This window comes from Callorhinus ursinus, unplaced genomic scaffold (genome assembly GCF_003265705.2).
Source record: "Callorhinus ursinus isolate GAN/ISIS: 27379988/994484 unplaced genomic scaffold, GSC_fseal_2.0 scaffold13, whole genome shotgun sequence".
Classification (NCBI taxonomy): domain Eukaryota; kingdom Metazoa; phylum Chordata; class Mammalia; order Carnivora; family Otariidae; genus Callorhinus; species Callorhinus ursinus.
In genome coordinates this window covers 20,538,238-20,559,721 of record NW_027397075.1, presented here as the reverse complement: position 1 = coordinate 20,559,721, position 21,484 = coordinate 20,538,238, and the positions used below count along the sequence as shown (strand labels likewise).

Here is a 21,484-nt window from a genome sequence, read left to right as displayed (position 1 = left end):
ACACAGCAGGCTCTTAACTGAACAGTTGTAGGTCCTCCACCCAGTCCCTGCCAGAGACTCACTGAAAAAATCGTCAGCATGTTTTAGAACGTTGTGTGATTATAAAAGTGCAAGTTGCAGGAACATTGTCTCCCTTAACTCCGTAGCAGCCCAGGAAGACTGGGGGAGGGGTTTTCAGATGGAGAAATTGTGGCCCCTGGAGCTTTACTGCAGAGCAGTGGGGACCTCCTGCTAGTCTCACTCTCCATCCGTCCATGGCTCCCTATTGTCCAGGTTAAGTACAAAGTATTTAGTTTGGAAAAACATCTTCTAAACATCTTCATCATGCGGGGTGGCGACCCATCGAGTACTTGTCAGGCTCCAATGTCAGTTAGTTTACCTGACTTCCTAAATTTTACCCAGGACTGTTCCAGATTTCAACCTCTTGACCCCAAAGTTTCCTCCAATGTGTGTTCTCTTGCCTGAAACCGGGGCTACTAGGCTCCAGGCTGGACAAGAGCCCAGTCCTGGGGTGTGTGTATCACGGCTTTTTAAGGAGGGGACTCCCCACCCGGCTTCGAACCCACCATCCTGTGGGCGCCGAGAAAGACGCCTTCTCTCCCACCACCAGGCAAGCAGTCTGTAGGCGGGAGAGGCCTTACTGCTGAACGGAGGGGTTCTTTCTGATCTGGCTCACCTGACATCTGTCCCCAGGAAGCTCTGAGAACTCAGGCCACACTGGCACCCCAAAGCTGTGTTCAGGTGTCATCCATGCGTGGTCCTACTGGGAGCAAATTATCATCTTGTGGGAGATGCACATGCTCAGGAACCTGGGAGCCCGCATAGACAGTCTTCCTAGATGACAACTTTCTATGGAAAAGGGTCTTCAGGGATGAATGCCAGAAAGATATATGCCTAATTATGAGATGATCGTGGCTCCTGTCTTTGCATTTTGGATAACCAGGTGGTCTCTTATGGTTCCTTACCGAATTCCGTGGTGTATCTGGAGCTGGTATTTCTAGACGGTCACTAGACTAGGTTCCTTGACTTCTCAGAGTTCCGGGTGTTAGTTACCTAGGTCAAAGGTCGGGAGCAGTGGGGTGGTGAATTTCCCCGGGGCCGGGAGAACCCCACAACAAGGTGCAGAAGACACGACATCAAGGGTCAGGTTAGCACGCTGAGGTTTTCATATTTATAATAAAGTGGGCTGCAAAAGAAAACAACTTTCCCTTGGTCCTGTTGTTTTCAAAACCAGACAGCACCTCCCTGGTGACAGACGGGGTCTGCGTCTGTCGGACACAGATGCAACATTCCCCGAGTGTTTGCTATTTAACGACAGATCTACTATTTAGCTCTGCCGTTGTAACACATGAGTGAGCTTTAGCGGTAAATGGGCCCTTATTAACAATAAGTGCCAAACGCCAAACTGAGTGCATCGGAAAGAATTCTAATGTAAGGAGTGCCCACGGCCGCTTTGCTCAAAAAGTCCATTTTGTCTCTTGAATGGGTACTTCAAAACATAAAATAACCACAGTAACCACAAACTAACCACAACAGTATTCCTACCTGATATTCAGAAAAATCTCCAGGTGTCACTTACCCAGCATTTACCAAAACTCAGGTGAAGGAAAGAGTGGGTGGGAATTGGAAGTCCTGAGCTTCACCTTGGATCTGTAAGAATTGGGGGGCCCGGAGCAAGTCTGCATGGCGGGACAACACTTTCTCTCTCTAGGCCTCTGGTGCATGTGGCATAAACCAGAAAGGGTCTAGTAACTAGGTCTGCAGGAGCCCTGGGTCAAAGGTGGTGGAAGGATTGCTGAGAGGGCCGTGACCTGGTGTTGGGCTCCGGAGGGCGTGAGCTCTCATCACCGCTGTGAACGTGGGTTCGGGGTGATGGTAAATCACTGTAGAGACTGCTTTGGGCCAAGTGCATAGCATGGTTATCTGCCTAATAATCACGTAAGTCCCTCCAGAGAATGGTTATTATCCCCTATACTGGTGAGAAAACTATGTTCAAATAATACGTTCATGGGGCGCCTGGGTGGCTCAGTTGGTTAAGCATCTGCCTTCGGCTCAGGTCATGGTCCCAGGGTCCTGGGATCGAGCCCCGCATCGGGCTCCCTGCTCGGCGGGAAGCCTGCTTCTCCCTCTCCCACTCCCCCTGCTTGTGTTCCCTCTCTCGATGTCTCTCTCTCTCTCTCTCTGTCAATTAAATAAATAAAATTACAAAAAAAACAAATAATACGTTCATGGTCACACAACTAGAGAGAGCTGGTATCTGACCTCCAAGTTCATGATCTTTCCAGTAGACTCACACCCTCAACAATAGTCATTTTTAAATTTATATTATAAATTTGTGCAATACTAAAACTTTGTCATATTGATATACTATCACATAATATAGGTATTATAAACTCCGAACGGCCAGGATTCACATAGCAGGCACAGTTGTAAGGGGTGCTATAGGCATCTGCTCTTTTTATGATCACGACAGCCCTGCTAGGAGCGCCGTGTTTATTAGGAAGAGTTTCTAGATGTAGTATGGAGGTTAAGTCACTTGGGCACAGGTACACATCGTGAACAGCACAGCCAGAGCTCAGACCCAGGCAGCCCGTCTCCCAGACCCCAGGCTACGCTCCACATGGCCGTAGGGAGGACGCGCGGGTGTCCTTAACCCTGGAGCTGCTCATCTCCGGGGATGCCTCAGAACCCCATATCCCACGTCACTCTGGACCCAAGAATGACTGTGTCTTAGGACGTGTTTTTAAACCAGCTCATCCATCTGAAATACATTCCCAGATACGCTGTGCTAAGAGATGGGGCCTCTTCGGCATACGCTGTGAGTCCAGCCCTGCTTCCAACCCAGCTCCTGAAATATGTCTGTTCTTGTCCTCCCAGTCTGGCCGGCTTGCCCCCAGCTTGCTAACCGGTGGAAGGGAACCTCGCTCCCAGAGGCTGCCTGGCCCGGAGCAGCGCCTCTCGCCTCTCTGGGGAAGGATCCTTCCTTGGCCGCCCACTTCCCGCCCCGGCTGCATTCCCCGCTGGGCTGACAGACGCACCCGCCAGGAGCCTGGGGACTTTCCCTCCTCCTCCTCCATCCCCCAAGCACTTGCTCAGTGAACACATCTCATTACTGGGCTCCATTTTCTGGTCTCACACTTAAGCTTTCTTGTGCCACCACTTGTCACCTTTCCCAGCCTGGCTTTTAATAATGTAAATCTGCCCCTCCCTCTCTGATGGCGTCGGGGCTCATTATTTGCTGTCTGGCACCACATGCGCGCTCACCCACTGGCACCTCTGAGAAGCCAGCCGCCCAGTGCAGGCATCTTCTCTCGAAGGTGGTTTAGCTCCGACCCAGCCCGGCCGAACGGGTTCAAGCCCTGCTGGGCTTGGGGCGAGGACCAGCTCCTTCTCTGGCTCCATCTGACCCGGGATGCTCAGCGGGCAGCTGGCTCTGGACAAGTCACTTAAGTGCCCAGCACCCAGTTACTTAAGCCTCCTGGGTCGTAAAGCTAGGATGATGCTAGTAATAATCATATTAACATTTCCCCAATAAAGCTGTTGCAGGAAATCAAATGGAAATAAGATATGAGAAAATCCTCTGTAAATACAAAATTTGTAAGATTGTGAAGAAGTTACATTCGCTGCACAGATGGCAGGTGCCGAGTGAGTGATAAAGTGATTGATTTTGTTGACACAGAGTAGACACTCCCCCAGAATAAGTCGGGCGGGGTGGGGGGCACTCACCTCCTGCCCCCCAAACTCGGTACTAGATCCTATTGCTCTGGACCTTCTCCAGGGGACTAGCCCCACGACCCTTGACTAGATCACGGAGGATTACCGTTGTGTTTTGATCAAAGAAATTCAGTCCAATTTGGTTTTGTTCCATCAGTGACGACTGAGCTGTGGTTAGTGGATCTACAGTTCTTTAAGGTAACTATGCCTCGATGGAACCCAACTCTGTCAGCTGTGTTTAAAGCCTCCCTCTGTAAACTTAGGGAGCACAGCTCTCGGGATGAGGGTCGTTCCAACACCATTGCTGTTTGACCCATGCCTCCCATGGCCTCCTAAGAAACTTCTGGAGCCTTTCAGTCGTGTGAAATCATCAAGATCTGCCTCCAGAAAGAACAGTTTCAGATTCTTTCTAAACATTTTACCAGAGAAGTATTTAAGCTTTCTCCTTTTGTAAAGCCCAGCTTTAATTTGCTCCTTTATGGAACCTCTTTGCCTCTCTCTCTCTCTCTCTCGTCCGTCAGGTCAAGTAGGCACGTTGAGTAAATCAAAAGGGGGAGGGAAAGTCATACGAATGGGGGTCGGCGTGTGAGCGGTGGGTTAGCAACAGAATCAGGTTATAAAGAAGAAAGTGCTCTTTAAATAATAGCTGGAAAATTGCACCCTTAATCCCTCGCGGTGCGTTTTAGAAATCAGCACTTCATCAAACTCTTTTACGCTAGATTTGTCAGAATGTCCTAAGCATGGAAGGATGCGGAGGGTTGCTGAATTTCTTGGTAGATTGGAAAAGCGAGTGTGTCGAGAAGAATGCATACTGAGGACACACCATTCACAGCTCCTGTCCCTCCAATCATCTCAGTCGGAAAGCCTGGAGAAGCTTCCGGAAGGGATTAATGTGCCGTAAGTAGACAACGTGAGCACATCCGATCAAGACAGAAAAGAAAGGAATAAAATAAGGGAAACACTACATCTCGATTTTAGGTGTTCAGATAAAATTTAACAGGGATTACTTACCTTTGCAAAAGATGTAGGCAGACCACATTGTCTTTAATTTGTTGGGGGGAGAGGAAAATAATTTGATCTCGTCTCTCGTCTCACTATGTATGTGCATGCTCATTAAAGAATTTTTTGCTTTAATTTTTAAAATTAAGCCTAAGGTGCCTGGGTGGCACAGTCAGTTACATGTCCGACTCTTGGTTTTGGCTCAGGTCATGATCTCAGGGTCATGAGATCGAGCCCCACCTCGGGCTCCGCACTCAGCACGGAGTCTGCTTAAGACTCTCTCTCCCTCTCCCTCTGCCCCTCCCCCCTGCTCTCTGTCTCTCTCTCAGATAAAATAAATCTTTAAAAATTAAGCCTAGTAGAAAGGCTTCTGATATGATTAATCTAATATAGAAAAGTCTATTTTCTATGAGTTGATTTGAGGGATATGCATCTTTTCTTTCTTTTGAGAATAATATTTTGCATTTGTATGCTTCCCAACTGTCCTTCAAGGGGGGGTGGCACAACAGGCCCATTTTAGGGATCAGGATACCAAGGCCCACATGACTCTGTGGTGGTGACATCTGGACTAGAACCCAGTCTCCGGGCTCCCCGTTCACTGTGGTGCATGCTGGAAACTGTTAGAAAGGAGATGCACTCATGAGAGGCAACGGACCCTTCTGTTGTCTTTCATTTGTCCCTCAAGAGCTGGACCCATCTGAAAATATGTAGAAACCAGGGAAGGCGTCCTGGTGCGCCCTGAGACCAGCACGGGGCTGCCTCCGCGTGCCCCCCCCTGCACTCCCACCAGGCAGGGCTGGGATGCCAACTCTGCCTTTCACCCAAACTCGTGCTATCTCTCATCGGAGGCGGAGAAGGTCACCTGCCAGGGCAGGGTGGTGGATATTTCTGTGGCTTACATTCGTCAGGAGGAACCCCAGCACCCCCACCACGGGCACCGGCCTCAGTAGGTGGGATGCGGGGTCCCGGGCCAGACTCATGGGATGCCGACCAGCTCTGCAGTTTGGCTGTTCTGTCTGTTCCGTCTCAGTGGGTGAGTCCTTTGTTCTAGACTCCCCCTGACAATCTTACTTTTTCACTTTTCTCGCTCTTCGTCTTGTTGGTGGGTTTTGACAAACCTAAGACATCGGTGTCTGATTTGCCTTGAACCATTTCCAGACACGTGTTAGGAACTTAAGAATCGATTTGGAAGGTTTGGAAATAACTCGGATAGTCTGGGTTCAAGACAAGATGATGCAAATGGTGTTTCTTGTTAGGTCGATCTTGACTCATTTTTACTGACCTGATTCTTAAAAATTTGTGAACGTAGACATCAGCGTAAGGAGATTCAAAGTATAAAAATGTAAACAAAGTAAAAGGTGTTAGTGCTTAGTGTATTCTGCAGCCTCTACCCTTGGGGGGGGGAACAGTGTACCCCCGACACACTTACCTTGAGCGTTTGCTGGGGCTGAGGCGTGACCCGGGGACCAGTCACTGTTTCCCGTGTGTCTGTTGAGCATCATGGGGACCCACAAAGGAGTTCAAACAAAGCTGCTGCATGAGAATGGTGATTGTGTTCTCTCTTTCCCCGCACCTCCTCACCCACCAGCTGTGGTCTTCTCTGGGTGGTAAGAGATCCTTCCGAAGGTCACATTTGCCCAAAGCCTTCCTTTGCCTTAGTGTCTGAAGGAAGCCTCCCACTGGACAGCTTCTGGGTCGAGAGGTGGGCAATGAGGAGACCCCCAGGGGTGTACTATGTACTTGTACCTGGTGACTAGGGCCAGATAGGAACACCCATGCTCATGATCACATGTAGAGTCAAGAGTGAGCTCCTGCTGGACCCGCCCCTCACGAGCGCCCAGAAGGCCGTGGGGCGGCCCGGCCATGTCTTCCGCTCTGATGGGGAGTCCGCACAGCTCAGGAGCCAGGCCCCGCCTCTCTCGACCAGTCTCTCACAGAGCCTCTCTGAGTCCCTCATGCCATCCAGGGGGAGGTGCTGCCATGATTAATGAGCAAGACACAGAGGCCACGGCCACCCCAAGGAATGGCTGGCTCCACTGTCCCCTGAGCAATCACATAAATGAGGCAAAGTGGGGTCCCGACCCCTGAGGGCTTGGGTAGGGAAGCGCCAGTCTCCTGTCATTTGAACGGGGGTGCTGGGCCAGAGTGTGCCCTGGCTTTCTGGATCTCATTCTGCCGGTTCTGCCTTTGGGATTGGAATCAGAGACAGGCCCCTGTGCCCTGAGGGCCAGGAGAAGGGCGTGCACGTTCCCAAGTGCAGGGACCCTCTCCGCTGCCCAGAGCCTCCAGTGGAGGAAGGAACCCACCAGTGTTTGCCCCCAAAATGAGAACTCCTGGCAAGAAGTCCAGGGGACAGTCTTGCTCACAAGTGGCATCTGCGAAGCACTTTAATCACAGAGGATTTAGCGGGAAGTGGAGTGCTGGACGGAAAGGATAATGACACCAAGGAAGTCAAGCAGAAAAACCCCATTTCCTTCCTTTAAGGGGGAAAAAATATACCCATTTATTGAAATGAATTGCAAAGGAAAGAATGAAGGTAGCATTTCCCCGCCCCCCCTGCCCCGAGTTCATGGGTGTGGAAAGGGCCGAGTACCTCCTTGGCCAGGCCAGCGGCCGGGATCTTCGGCCCATCCGCCGAAATGTAAGCACAGGCTTGGAACTTCATTAGGATGCAAGAACATTCCCCCTGGCAAATTCAGCCCCCTCTCTCCTGCTTCTCGCAGGCCCTTGCCTGGCTTAACTCATATTTTACATTCAGCACCTCTGGTTACCCAGAAATTGCATGCGCAATTGTGAAATAGAAAAGCAGCGGGCCGTGTGACTCCATCGGTTCTGCCCGGCGTGGCCTCATCCTTGACTTGCACCGCTCCGAGGCCGGGCGAGGGGATTTGCTCACAGAACGCCCGGAGGCCCCCAGACACCTCCCGGAAGTCGCGACCGGAATACGTGCCCTCAGCACACCTGCGTCACTAGGGCAGAGCTGTAGGGCTGGACGGAACTGAAATAAGATCAGAGACATTCACGGTGAACAAGAAAATTGCCTGAGTGGAAGGTAGACAGATGGGGTGATTTGTGGCCATATATGCAGTGACTGTCTTACTAGCAGGAGCCTGTGAGGACCAGCGCCTAGCACCACACGCTGTCCGCAGTGATCCCCCGTGGCAGCCTGTTTGTGACTCATGGTACCCAGCATCCAGGGCTGGGTTCTAGCACCTCGTCGTTAACACTGTAATGAGAGCACGTGAGGATGTCACCATGCACAGGGAGACCAGTATAGGGGAGGGAGGAGGAGGAGGGTGAGAAGAAATCGAGCACCACCCTGGGCTCAGTCCTTCACATGTCAATTCATTTCATTCTCCCCACTGTCCCATGAGATAGGCCTCATTGTCCCCATTACACAGGTGAGAACACTGAGGCTCTGGGGGGCTGGACCACAGAGGGGAAGCAGCTGTTGCCATGATGGAGAAAGTGTGGGCTTTGGCGTCAGACAGAGGTGGGGTCGGAGCCCAGCCTTACCACCTACATTTTCAGGGATGGGGGGCAAGTTCTAGAACACCCGTTCTCTCCCTTGTAAAATCTGGACAGGTGTGCCGATGTGCTGGCTTCTTAGGAGGACGACGTGACGCCCTGTAGCTGTAGCTGACAGCACAGCCCCGGCACACAGTAGACCCCCCTGAAATGCAGGAATCGTCATATGATCTCCTAGTGGGAGAACCAGCGTTTGAATCCCAAGGGGTTGACCGCATCCCAGCCATGAGCTCCTTCCGCCACGACACCGGGCCCCTAGATCCGGGGAGAAAGACAGGGGGAAAGACAAGCGGGAGGATGCCTTCACTCCATGATGCACGGTGCAGATGATTCTCTGAGGATTTGTGCACGTTCGAAATATTCATTTAAAAATTCACAACCCCTCTCCCCAAAACGGCACAACTGCCATTTCATCAGACCTGACGACTGATCCAATGAGGAAGGTGGGACAGGGAGAGGAGCTTAGAAGGAACCTAGACATCACTGCAGGATTCGCCACGTGGTATTACAGAAATCGCCTGTCTCTGTCTGTCGCCCTGTGTATCATCAGCCTTCACACCCCCAGTGCCAACCTAGCCCAGGGCCTGGCATACAGCAGGTGCTGGACACATTGGGACTGAACTAGCAACACAGTGACAGAGACTGGGAAGGGGGCAAACGCTGTCCAGGCCCCAGGCCTTGCGCCCGCAGAGCTGTGTGTGTGCGCGCACACGCATGTGTGAGTGTGCGTGAGTGTGTGTGAGTGCACGTGTGCATGTGGCTTCAGACTGACTTCCGCTCGCCGTAGCGCTCCGGCACAGGCGGTTTCTTCCTGTGCGTGCTCCGCGTGGCCGCAGGGGTAGAGCGGGCCGTCGTGGTCACGTCTGGTCCCCGGTGGGTGACTCGGGAAGCGGGTTATGCGCACTGCTCCTGTTTCCTGCCCAGATGCGCTTTTGTTCCCTGAAATGACAACTTCTATGCACTCCTTAATGGGATCCCAAATAACATGTTTCAAACAAATCTTTTATCACCGTTGCTCCTTGGAACACATTTCAAATGCTGGCCATTAAAAACAGGCCATTTCCCCAGCCTTTAATGATGACACTAATCACGGTGGGTTTTTGTCTCCCAAGAGTCCTGATGAGCAGAGACCAGGAATAAATTACAGGGCTAACTTTTATGTCTGTGGGTTATTGATCTGCGAGTAGTTCTCTTCAAGGCAACTACACCAGCCCCGAAACCTCGGCCGTCCACACTCCCTTGTCATCTCTGTAAGTGGGCCACCAGCATATGGTTTTCAATTTATATTAATAAGAAGACAAGGTGATGTGCCGTTTCTGTAATAAAGCAATGGACGTATCAAAATATTCCACTGGTAGCTATAAATAAGCTGGTTTTCCCTTGACCCGTTGAGGGTCATCATCATTTACCAGAAGGTTCCCTGCCACCGTGTACACTTCCATCTCCGGAGTCCACAAGGCGGCCCCTCACGAAGTATCCAGCCATCTTACTCCATGTCCTTTCCTGCCTTTGTGTCTTGGCAGGTGAAAGTCATGCTTCGCATTTGCTCCACATTGGCTCGCGATACCTCAGAATCCAGCTCCTTCTTAAAGGTGGACCCACGGAAGAAGCAGATCACCCTGTATGACCCCCTGACGTGTGGAGGTCAAAATGTCTTCCAAAAGAGAGGCAACCAAGTTCCTCCTAAGATGTTCGCCTTTGATGCTGTTTTTCCACAAGATGCTTCTCAGGTGTGTGTCGCCCTTCCTGCCCCCTCAGGCTCAGGCAACGTTGATTGGTTTTGAGAAGCTTTGACCATTCGCGAGGGCCTGTGAGCCCAGAGGGTGTCTCCCAGAGCGCTCTGATGCGTTGATTCTTCCATCCCTACAACTTCTGGAAACCAGTCAGAGCTCCATTGAGTAGCTCAGTCCTTTTGAATTATTGGTGTCAGACTTTGGGCAGGATCACTGTGCCGGGATCTCAACAAAACATATCCTTGGAGAGAAGGAAGAGGGGGCCAGTCAGCCAATGGCTTACAGAAGCAGGGAGACAGAAGGCAGAAGTGGGAGTTTCAGGACCACCTGCATCGAGGTGGTGGCGTCTGTGGTCCATGAGGACCCCACTCCTGCCTGGGCTTCCGGGAGTGTCCAGGAGCTGGGTTAGAGTTAGGCAGGCTTCTAGGGCAAGTGGAAGGCAGAGAAGCTGATGTTGATAGGCCCGTGGCCCAAGTCAGTAGAGTGGAGGGAGAGAAGAGAGTCTCAGGACAGCTCCTGTATTAGCTAGTGCTGCATTACAAACCACCCTAAAATTCAGTGGCTCAGAACAATAAGCATTTATCATTCCTCATGAATCTATGGGCTGGCCGAGCATTCTTCTGTTTCTAGCTTGGCTCGCGTATGGATCGCAGTCTTGGCTGGATGCCGTCACATGTTTGGGGACTGGCTGGCTTTGGGCTGATCTAGAATCCACATTGTCTCTCATCAGCCAGCAGGCTGTCTCAGGCTTGCTCTTGTGGCAATGGCACGATCCAAGTATACAAGCCTCTTGAGACGTAGGCTCCGAATGGAGAGCACATTGCTTCTGCTGCGTTCTATCGGCTCGGGTTTTAGGGGTGGGAAGAGACCCCACCTCTTAAGTGGAGGAGTTGCAAATTCACATTGTAAGGGGCACACACACACAGGTGGAGAATTATAGCCATACTGCTATGACGATAATTTGGAAGCTTCTTGGGGGCCCAGGGTGCCAAGATTCCTGGACCAGAGCTCCTGGAGCCAATCCCAGTAAGAACAGATGTCTACGGGAAGATTCAGTTGTACCATCTGGTGCAATTCATCTGGAAGGAGTTGGCGCGACAGAAGCTTCTAGTAGACACATAACCCAGGTCATAGGTATATGGTGACCTACTTTGCCTGCATGTTGGCCTCTGACAGCTGTGTCTTCCAGACAAATTTCCAGCACTTCCCAAGATTTATACAAAACGGGGTACAACGGAGTAACTCAGGCCTGTGGCAGCACCTGAAGAAGACAAGGTACTAATCACTCCTGTTAATTTCCTCCGTGCTGCATCTGAGGTGGGATGTGCTGGTGCTCGCTCGGGCCCCGGTGGTGTACCAGACATGCAGCACATAGCATAGGCTGCATTCATTAATGAGCTGAGCAGGTGGCTTCCCCAAAGAGTTTTACCATGAAAAGACAAAACACTTTACAAGCCAGTCCGATGGTTTCTCTCTTTATTACATTTTGTGTGTTCTGCCCACCCATGGGCTCACTCATCCAACCCCGACGTTGTGTCTAATAAATGGCCTACAAATAATTTAACTAACACAGTTAAAAAACTTTTCTAAAGCATTTCTCCCCAAGTTGTAAGCATCCCAAAGCAAATCCTAAATTCAGTGTGGACTATTAATGAGTTTTAGATTTATTCCAGAAAAAAAAGCCATTTTAATGCTCGTGTTTACTGACATTTCACACTTGGTTGCAGAGCCCAGATGCTCGACGCTATAGTCACTCTGGCTTCGGAATGCTTTCCTTTTGTTAAAATGGCCAGTATCCTAATACATTGCTTCACATCAGGCACAAGGAAACCGAGGCTCAAAGATTAGTCTCGCATTCACAGTCTCTCTCCTGAGGAGACAGCTCTCCTGGATCCTTCCCCTTCAACTGTGTCGTGTGCGGTGTGCCCTCCTGCCATCCAACCCACGGAGTTGACACACACAAGACCCCTGGTGGAAGAGAGCCAGAGCTTAGCAAGGGCTCCGAACACGTGAGCTCTTACTGTTCTGTCCTCGCTGAGGCCGGGAAGGTCATGCCGCTGGTCTCGGTCAGCCTCCGCGCCCCAGCCGTGAGCTCCCTGTGAGCCTCCGGAGCAGGAAGCTGGACAGAGTAGACCTCTGCTCTCAGGTCCTCCTTGTGGCTTACGAAGCAGCGGCCCCGAGGGAGGCCCCAGGCAGCGAGGAACTCGGCTTTCTGTCAGTCTGTCGGGACATCAGCTTCCTGAAGCTCAGCAGGGACCCGAACGGCCCTTGCTCCTCGTTGCCCCTATGAGCCCCCCTTAGGACACCTGAGGGGCCTTGGCAGCCACCCGCTGCCCCCTCCGGGCCAGACCTCTGAGGCTCTGGTCCGTTTGGGCGGCCATACCACACATAAGCACAGATTGGGGGGCTTATAAACTAGGGAAATTTATTTCTCACAGCTTTGGAGGCTGGGAAGTCCCAGGTCAAAGCACTGGCAGATCCGATGTCCAGCAAGAGCCCCTTTCTGATTCATAGCTGTCCCCCTGCTGTGTCCTCACGTGGCCCGAGGGGGCTCTCTGGGGCCTCTCTCCTCAGGGCACTAATCCCATTCAGGAGGGTTCCACCCCCATGACCTAGTCACCTCCCCAAAGGCTTCTTCACCTCTAAATGCCGTCGCGTTGGATGTGGGGTTTCAACATAGGAATTGGGGGCTGGGAGAGGACACAAACACTCAGTCCTGAGCAGGAAGAGGGTAGGGAGGACTCACACCTGTGGGAGAGCAGAGGCTTGCTGCGACCTGGCCCTGCCTTGGGGGCCTGGGCTAGGGAAGGCTGCCTGCTTCTGCAGGCCCAAGGCGAAAGGCAGCAGGGCGCCTCCAGGGGCCATGTCAGCTCCTAGCAGTAAGAGACGGACAGGTCACTGACCACTCTGTTCTCCGTGGATGGCGGGCAGGAACTCTGTAAGGGGAGGCCTGTCTCCTGTGTCCTCAGGCCTTTGCACAGATGATTCGATGAAGGCTGTTTGGTCCACACACACCCAGCTTCCTCCCTGCTGCCCTTTCATCGAGTACAGCCTATGTCAGGGTGGGCTCTCAGCCCCCTGACCCCCACCCCACTTTTTGTCCAAAGAAGGCGGAGTTCCTTCAGCCATAGCTCCTCGCCGCTCTGCAGAGGCCCCTGTGGCAAGTTCCATCAAGATTCTCCAGCCTCCGTCCTGGGGCTTCCAAACGGCCTCTCGCTGGGGAGGCCCTGGGGGTGTGACAGATCCCGCGGTCCCCACGGCAGCCTCATCCTGCCACACCCTCGGCCCAGGAGGAGACCCCAGCTGAGTTGCTGAGGCAACCACCAGAACGATCGAGAATGGGTGGGAGTGTGGTGTTTCGATTTTGGTTTGGGAGAGAGAATCGATTTCCTAATACTCAGGTCAGTCGCACCCCTGCAGCCACGTTCCTGGCAAGGCCGTGGCTCTCGGATTCCTACGGGGGGGGGGGCACTTTGCTCTGACGCCTCCGAGGGATTCCTGGAGTTCTGACTCTGGTGGGGACAGCACACTGGGCGTGATTTTGTCCTCCTGCCGCCCAAAGAGAGTTCTCAGATCTCCAAGTGAGGCCACAGAATTCATGGAGTTCTCATGGTTTGCAGAGTGCTGAGTTACTGGGTGTTAACGGGGAGACAGAAAAAGTCAAGAGCCTGGCCGCGGTCTCAGAGTTTAGACAGTCGTGTAGGAGCTGAGCCACGCCGGCTGAAGAGCCACCATCGTAACATCCTGACAAGTGGCCTTTGACATTGTACATTGACTCTGCACAGAGAGAAAGAAAAGGCTGGTTTTGAAAAGAAGGGGATGTGGATCAAGAAAGAGGAAGGAGGCTGGAGAGAAAGCAGATGTAGATTACAGGCCTCCTGCTTCTGTCAGAAATACAATGTTGCCCAAGGTCATTTTTCTGAAATGGCATATCATCTTTTTCCCACTAATAAGCTTGGTCCATTTCATGGGCTGTGTGTGTGCATGTGCGTGCATGTGTTTATGTATGTGTGTGAGTGAAGGATCCAGAGGGCCAGTGGGAAGTTTAAAAGCCTTGTCCAGGAGGCCAGGAGGGCAGATCAAGGGAGAGCCTGAGGTCCACGAAAGCACCCTGCGTCCCATGCCAGCCCGTTCCCGCCTGGCTTGCAGACAGAGCAGCTGAAATGCACCATAAATTAGCAGAGGAGTGATTTGCAGGTCATGTGTGTAAGGCTCGGGCTTGCAAGAGGCAGGGGTCCCAGAGGGTTTTGAGCACCCCAGAACTGCATTACGGCCTGACCCATCTATCACGCCGTGACCCTGGGACCCGAGCCCCAGGGAAGGGGGCTCCCTTTCCCGTCGCTAATGGTCCACTCACTGCGCATGTCTCTTCTTGTGTTTGCCAGGCTGAAGTGTGTGCTGGAACCGTGGCAGAGGTGATCCAGTCTGTGGTCAACGGGGCGGACGGCTGTGTGTTCTGTTTCGGCCACGCCAAGCTGGGTCAGTGAGAAATTTCCTTGTTCCTGCTGCGTGTATTCCCAGGCACATGGTCTGGTCTTCTGTTCTGGTCCCAGAGTCTGCAGATGAAAGGGAAGGTTGTCTCCTTTAGGTGGCTGCCCAATCGAAGAATCACCAGTCACCGTTTCTGCTTTTGACATTTGGCGTTCATCCTAAGTGGAGACCCAGTGTTCTAGAAAAGTGGTGGCGGGGTCCTTCCCACTTGGTGTAGGTCAGGGGCGTGCCCAGAAAGCCAGAAGGAGGAGGGACACGTGCCGAGCAGGGCTCTTGGGTTCATGGTGGTGCATGGAGCCCACAATAAGCCAGAGGCGCAGCCTCCCAGCCAAGCCTAGAACGTCAGGACCCGTCCGGGGAGAGTGTCTGACAGCCAGCCTTGCTCCCCAGCCTCCAGCTTGTGCTGAGCGAGAAAGGAGAATGGGGGCAGGGGATCACCCAGACAGGGGTTTGGATGACTGCACCCCCTTCAGGGGCCTTCTTAATCCTGGCCTGGGGCCATCTGCTCCGCAGGCCTTACCTTACATGCTGGGAAGTTAGGAATTTGGGGAACTCCAGAAGTGCCCCTTGGCAGAGGTTCCCACAAAGGCTTTGCAGTGAGGGAGGCCAGTTCAAGGCCGAGACAGAAAGCTCATTTCGGCTCCCTTCGGTCTTCTTGATCTCTGATCAAAGCAGCAGTGCACATTTTAATAGAATTTGCTCCTGCTATAAAAATATACACCGCATTTAACTTGAGGAAGGATATAAAGTGCAAGTCTGTGGATTTAATCGTGGGGTGTTGATAAAAAGAACCATCACACTGAGCTCAGTCCGGACTTAAATCCTGTCCCTCCGTCTGGGTGCTCACATTCTCTGTCCCTAGTACTAGGAAATGCCCTTTGTTGTTGTGTCATCAATGCCTAGTACTTCCCTCCTTTTCCTTTCCCCCAACTTCCCCGCGAGTGGGGGGACCGCCTCATAGAATGCACGCCCCGCCCCGACACTCACACTGTGCTCCTTCCTTGCCTCGCTTCCCCCAGGGAAATCCTACACCATGATTGGAAAGGACGATTCCATGCAGAACCTTGGCATCATCCCCTGTGCTATCTCTTGGCTCTTCAAGCTGATCAATGAGCGCAAGGAGAAGACCGGAGCCCGGTTCTCGGTGCGGATCTCAGCCGTGGAAGTGTGGGGCAAAGAAGAGAATCTGCGGGACCTGCTGGCTGAGGTGGCCACGGGCAGCCTGCAGGACGGCCAGTCCCCGGGCGTGTACCTGTGTGAGGACCCCATCTGTGGCACGCAGGTGAGCGGCTCCTGCCTGGGGTGCCGCAGCCCGTGATCCCCGTGGCTCCGTCCACATGTAAACCGGGCAGGCTTGCGAGTGTGTTTACCTGAAGGTGGCCGGGAACGTTATGGCCTGCCGCTGCAGAGCCATCCGCTCACCCAACCTAAATATTTGTACCTCGAATCTAATTGACAATGAGCAGGAGCCGCGGTTGTTGCAGCGTGTGGGGGAAATGGAATTCACTTTCTTTATGCCCCTTTCGAAAAAAGAAAGTCCAGTCTTTCTTTTGTTTAAACAACAAGCCGAAATATTTACTGCTCTGCACAAAGAACTCCAGCCATTACTGGGGCTGTTTATGGCTCTATAAACCATGTTTCTGGCCCTGGCTTTACTGCCAGCTTACTAGTGCGGTAGGAAAAAGTAATAACCACTTTCTAATTAGAACCATGATATAATTGCTAGAGCTGTGGAAGCCCAGAGAAGCTCCAGTCCACCTTTGCAGGGCATGATGCAGGACTGCTGTGTGTGTCTGTCCCTCACCAGCTGACAGTTGGTGAAGGAAGGACTCTGAGCTCCCTGGTTCATATCCAGAAGAATTGGTTCTTTCCATCTCCAGCAGGCTTTATTTCATAGGATTATTTTTAGATAAGTTCATTTCGATGAGTCCCTGCCTCATCCCAGGTGGGCTCTGTTTGCACAGGTGAGGATACCTCCCTGTTACACCCATCTACTCACACCTGGCCACGTTCTTCCAATCTGAGCACCTCAGATCCCTCTGTTCCTGTTATGAATCCCTCCCCGACCCCTGGTGCAAAACTCATCATAATTTGCACAGTCCCACATGACCCGCCCCCTGCCTACCTTTCTAGCATCATCTCTTGCCACTCCTCGTAAATTACATGCAGGTCCCTAAAAACGCAGAGCCTCTCAAACTTCAGTATGCATATGAGTCCCTGGGGATCTCGTGACCATGCGGGTTCTGGCTCAGTAGGGCTGGGATAGGGCCCCTGATTATGAGTTTCTCCCGAGCTTCCCAGTGACTGACCACACTTTCTGTTGTAAGGCCCTCAGACGCCAACCATCCTCCCTCTTACCTCTGTGCACGCAACACTCCCCCTCCCCTCCTGCTCTTCATCTGGCAAAGTCCCTACCCTTCGGTAGCAGCTCCATGTCACTTCCTCCGGGAAGCCCTCTTAGATGTTTCTCCTTTGTCAGTTGGGATTGCTTGGTTAGTTCTCTGCAACTGCTTAACGGTGGGTACCATGTCTGAGTAAAATTGGCCGCTCATAGTTTTAACAGGTGCATCCAGTACCATTTGGATATGGAATCTAATCAGAATGCAAACTAACAGGTCTTGCAAAGCTGAAGCCAAGGGTTCTCAGACTGTAGTCTTCATCAGTCACCTGGGGGACTAGGTAAACACAGTTGGCTGCATTTCTAGAATTTCTGATTCAGGAGGCCTGGGATTAATCCCCAAAACATGCACGTCTAGCAAGTTCCCATGTGACGCTGAAGTTGCTGGTCCAGGGACCACACTTTGAGAAGCTCTGCTCAGTGATACGGGCCTGCTGTTCCCTTTCCAAGAATTACCTGGATGTTCAAATACGATGTAGCCTCCATTCACGTTTTTTTAATTTAAATTTTGTTAACGTATAGTGCAATATTGGTTTCTGGAGAATTGTGATTCATCACTTACTTACAACTCCATTCACTTTTATAAAAATTCTGCCAGTGAAGTCCCACGTAGGTGAAGGATCAGGTTCACTGAAGACTAAGAAGAACTGATCGACATCCTCTTTAACTCTTACTGAAAAATCACAAAAAATCTTTAGCTTATCTTTCTGCCGTAGTAAGAACGGGACAGTAAACACAACAGAGTCTCTCTTTGAAGGGAGGATTTTGAAGGTGCCAGGTTCCAAAATCAGCTCTCACAGTTCAGAATGAGAAGTGCGGTCAGAGTCAGAAATAGAAGATTGTCAGAATGTGTACCAACCCTGGGGCATATATCGCAGATTGTTTCTTTGAATAAATCAGATGTATCCTCTTCTCTCCCCAAGAAGGAGTATTAGTTGAATTCTGATACTGTTCTGATGCAAGTTTACTCTAATTTCTAAGGGATCTCAGGATTTACACACGTGGCCCACAATGCTTTCTTAATATGCCATGATCGTGAATTTAAAAACTAAAGATAAAAATAGATATTTCTTAAGCAACAGAGATGAGACATTCAAGTATGTTGGGTGTTTCCACGTCTTGTTTAAACCATGCTCATACAGGTGAGCCTAAAACTGGCTTTAAGCCACTGGAGAAATTGGGAGTGGAGTTAAAGCTAACCAGGGTTGGTTTTTCCTTCTTCGGGAAGGCAGTGCTGTCTGGCCTGAGATCCCACTGTGTCACCCGCCTGTCCGCAAACATTCTAGTCTTTGAGATCAGGACGCAGTCACGTCCCCTGGGTTTTGTTAGGTAGGTGGATAACCCAGGGTACGGGTTTGCTGGGCTCTGCTGAGATCAGGCTGGACCCCCTGCTCCCCCCGGTCACTCGGATACGACCACTCGCTCTTCACACCCGCCAAGACTCAAACTGTGAAACGGGTAAAACTAGCTTTCATCCACGATGCGTGCTCAATATTAACTTCCAGAAAAGGATTCGTGAAGCAGAGAATTGCGCGTGAGTCCAGGCCCTTGTTCCAGAAGGATCCCCAGCCTCTGAGAGGCACGTAGCTTTTCTGCAGAACCGAGGGCCAGGCGTGGGTGGCGCGCAGGCCCTCCTCGGTCTGAGGCCTCAGCTGTTGGCTTGTGTCTTCCAGCTGCAGAACCAGAGTGAGCTGCGGGCGCCCACGGCCGAGAAGGCCGCCTTCTTCCTGGACGCCGCCATTGCCTCACGCCGGGGCAGCCAGCAAGACTGTGACGAGGACGACCACCGCAACTCGCACATGCTCTTCACCCTGCACATCTACCAGTATCGCATGGAGAAGAGCGGGAAAGGGGGAAGTAAGTGCAGGCCCGGCCTGGCCCAGCCCGTCAGCCAGGGCAGCCTTGACCCCCCCCCCCCATGCCCGAGGCGGGGCTTGAACTCATGACCCTGAGATCGAGACCACCCCCCCTCAGTGCACCGACTGAGCCAGCCGAGCATCCCTGACCCTTTCTCAGCGGGGTACCATTGCATCGGTACCGAGTGTGATTTGGAGTTCCAGACGATGAGGGAGTCTGGGCTGCAGGTTACTTTGAACTGTCCAGGAGAAAAGGGTTTGCCTTGACAAGGATAATGGACAAAGACAATGCCCAGGGGACGGTGAGAGAGAGAGCAAACTTTAAATGGAAAACAATCGGTTAGTCGTATCTTTTTGTTCACACACTTTACAGGTGCTCTTCAGGAAAGGCCAAGATTTACACCCCAGGCACCCTGGTGATAGGTTATTCATCATTAGCTTGAGACCACTCTGTGGACCTGGGAGAAACAAAGGCATGTTTTTTTAAAATAGTCTATAAATCAGACTTTTGAATGACCGGATTCTGGCTGCCTCCATCCCTTGCTGGCGTTTCTCTGTAAGACCCAGGGCTCTGGCCAGCTCTGTGAGGAGCTGCACCCCCGGGACCCCAGTGTGCTGGGTACACAGTCCCCTCTGGGCTACAAATCCAGCACTGACCTCGGTGCAGTGCTCCATCCTTTGTCAGCCCAGTCGTGTACGCTCTGCGTGCTGGGGAGTGTCTCAGGTGGGATTTTGGACCATGGGCCACGTGGTCCATTGACCCGGCTGGGCTTTTCCCCTGTGAGCCACAGGCCTTCCCTATTCTCTCGATGCCCACTTCTAAGGGCTTTCAAAACACAGGCCGTTGGCCCCCAGTGCTCGCTGAAAATGATTGCCTCCGGACACTGGGTGCCCAGGAAACAATCACTAGCCCCGAGCTAGGAGACTAACCCAGGTGCCTGGCAATTGTGAAGCTAACTGACTAACACAGAGGCAATCAACAAACCTAATTCTAGGTGGAGCTTGGAGTTAGGCATCCAGTTGGGATCAGGGGATGGGCTTCCCAGTTTCTCCGCAAGTCTGCCTGTTGCCCAAAGACCTGGAAACCAGTATCCTGGAGACAGCGCTCAGGGCTTCTTTTGCCCCCAGTGGACGCTCTGCCCTTCCCCAGTCTCAACGCGTCCGCTGGCCAGGTTTCTGCCGTTGCTCCTTCTCCTTAATTGTTATTTTAATTCAGGTGTCAAGAAGTCCAATTTACATTCAGAAAAACTTACCCTTTTGGTGTGTTGTTAGATGGGTTTTGGCAAATCTGTATGGTTGTGTAACCCCCGCCACCATCCAGATAGAGAACAAAGCCATCAGCACCGAAATCTCCCTTCCCCCGACCTCTAGCCCCTGGTGACCACTGATCCCGATTTTTGTCCTTTTAGTTTTGCCTTTATACAGAACCTCATATCAGTGGAATCACGTAGTCCTCATGTGGCCTTTTTGTGTCTGGCTTCTTGCATGTGGCGTAATACATCTGAGATTCATCCACATTGTTGTGTGTACCGGTTGTTTGCTTGTTTTTCTAGACCGAGCCTGGAGACTTGCCCCTGCCCCTCCTCCTACCCCCAGGCCTGAGATCTCCCTGTCCACCGCCCTGGCCTTGGGGCTGCCCAGGAATCTAGAGATACTGGCCTCACTGGTGGGGCACTGGACCTCTCTTACACCAGAAGGGTCATGAGGGTCTGACTGCGGGGAGAGCAAGATAGTTTGAATGGGAAACTTCCAGAGGAGATTGATTCTCAGTGATGGGCTCACACCGAGCACCGCACATCCGCTTAGAAAAACTTTCTCAAAGAAGGAAACAAGGGATTGGGTTAAGGGATGAGAAGATCCAGACCTTTAAGACTTGTCACAGAATTATCCCCCTACCGGTCTTGGAGGCTGGCTTTCAGTTCTGCCCGCATTGTTTTTTTCTGGGTTGTGTCTTAGCAGCATGAATGTGGGAGTCTGAGAAATGTTTTATTCCTTTAAGTTTTTAAATTTTATTTAAGCTTCATTTCTTCAAGCTCTTCTATTCTTTTAAGTCAATAACAATGATAATAATCAGAGCCTGCCATGGGTGCTTGCACTTTCAGCAGAGAGTGACTCGCAAAAGATCCGAATTTTCAGCCAAATTGCTTCCAAATGCGCTGAGCGGAAGATCTCAGGAGATGGTATAATCTCGTCCTCATTCCTTTCAAACCACGCTGAAAACAACTGTTTTAGTTTTTCACTTTCCCCCCCCCCCGTGTTTCTGCTCTCAATTTGGAACCTGAAAGTAGGGAGGAATCTTGAAAATAAACAGTTAATTAAATGACTGTAACTGTAAGAACCTGAAATTCAGCTTCCCAGAGGTGTGGCCTGGGCCTTTCCCTGAACCTGTCGCTTTGCAGCGCGTCTGGGCACTTATGGAATATTTAACATCCCATTCCCCTTCTTGCTGTTTATACATCGTGAAGGCAAATTGCTTTTAAATAATAAATTCAGGGTAAAGGAAAAAGCAAGTACCGTCAATGGCTCCCCAAAACCCTTTTCGGTACTTTCTAATGTATCTGTAGATGTGAAGGGAGTGGGGGAGACACCAGGGGACGTCACCTGCCTGCCACAGCACCCGGCTTCCCGGGAGGACAGTAGTCCTCGCCAAGATGTGCATAGCCGGCCTCCGGCCCATGGTTCACTTCACTTCAGTGAATTTATATTTACATAAAATATAACGAGATTCAGAGTGTTGTTTAAAATGGAAATTTTTGCTTATATAT

General features: G+C 51.6%; 1 protein-coding gene across 2 annotated transcripts in view; it reads left to right on the top strand.

Annotated features, from left to right (window-relative positions):
* The window catches only part of KIF26B (kinesin family member 26B), a 444,580-nt gene that overhangs the window by 341,231 nt on the left and 81,865 nt on the right, over window positions 1-21,484 (top strand). For both annotated transcript variants that reach the window (XM_073899899.1, XM_073899900.1), the window contains 4 exons: window positions 9,765-9,971; window positions 14,360-14,453; window positions 15,485-15,747; window positions 18,537-18,720. In XM_073899899.1, the coding sequence (XP_073756000.1) occupies window positions 9,765-9,971; window positions 14,360-14,453; window positions 15,485-15,747; window positions 18,537-18,720 (748 nt within the window). The remainder of the gene's footprint in view (window positions 1-9,764; window positions 9,972-14,359; window positions 14,454-15,484; window positions 15,748-18,536; window positions 18,721-21,484) is intronic.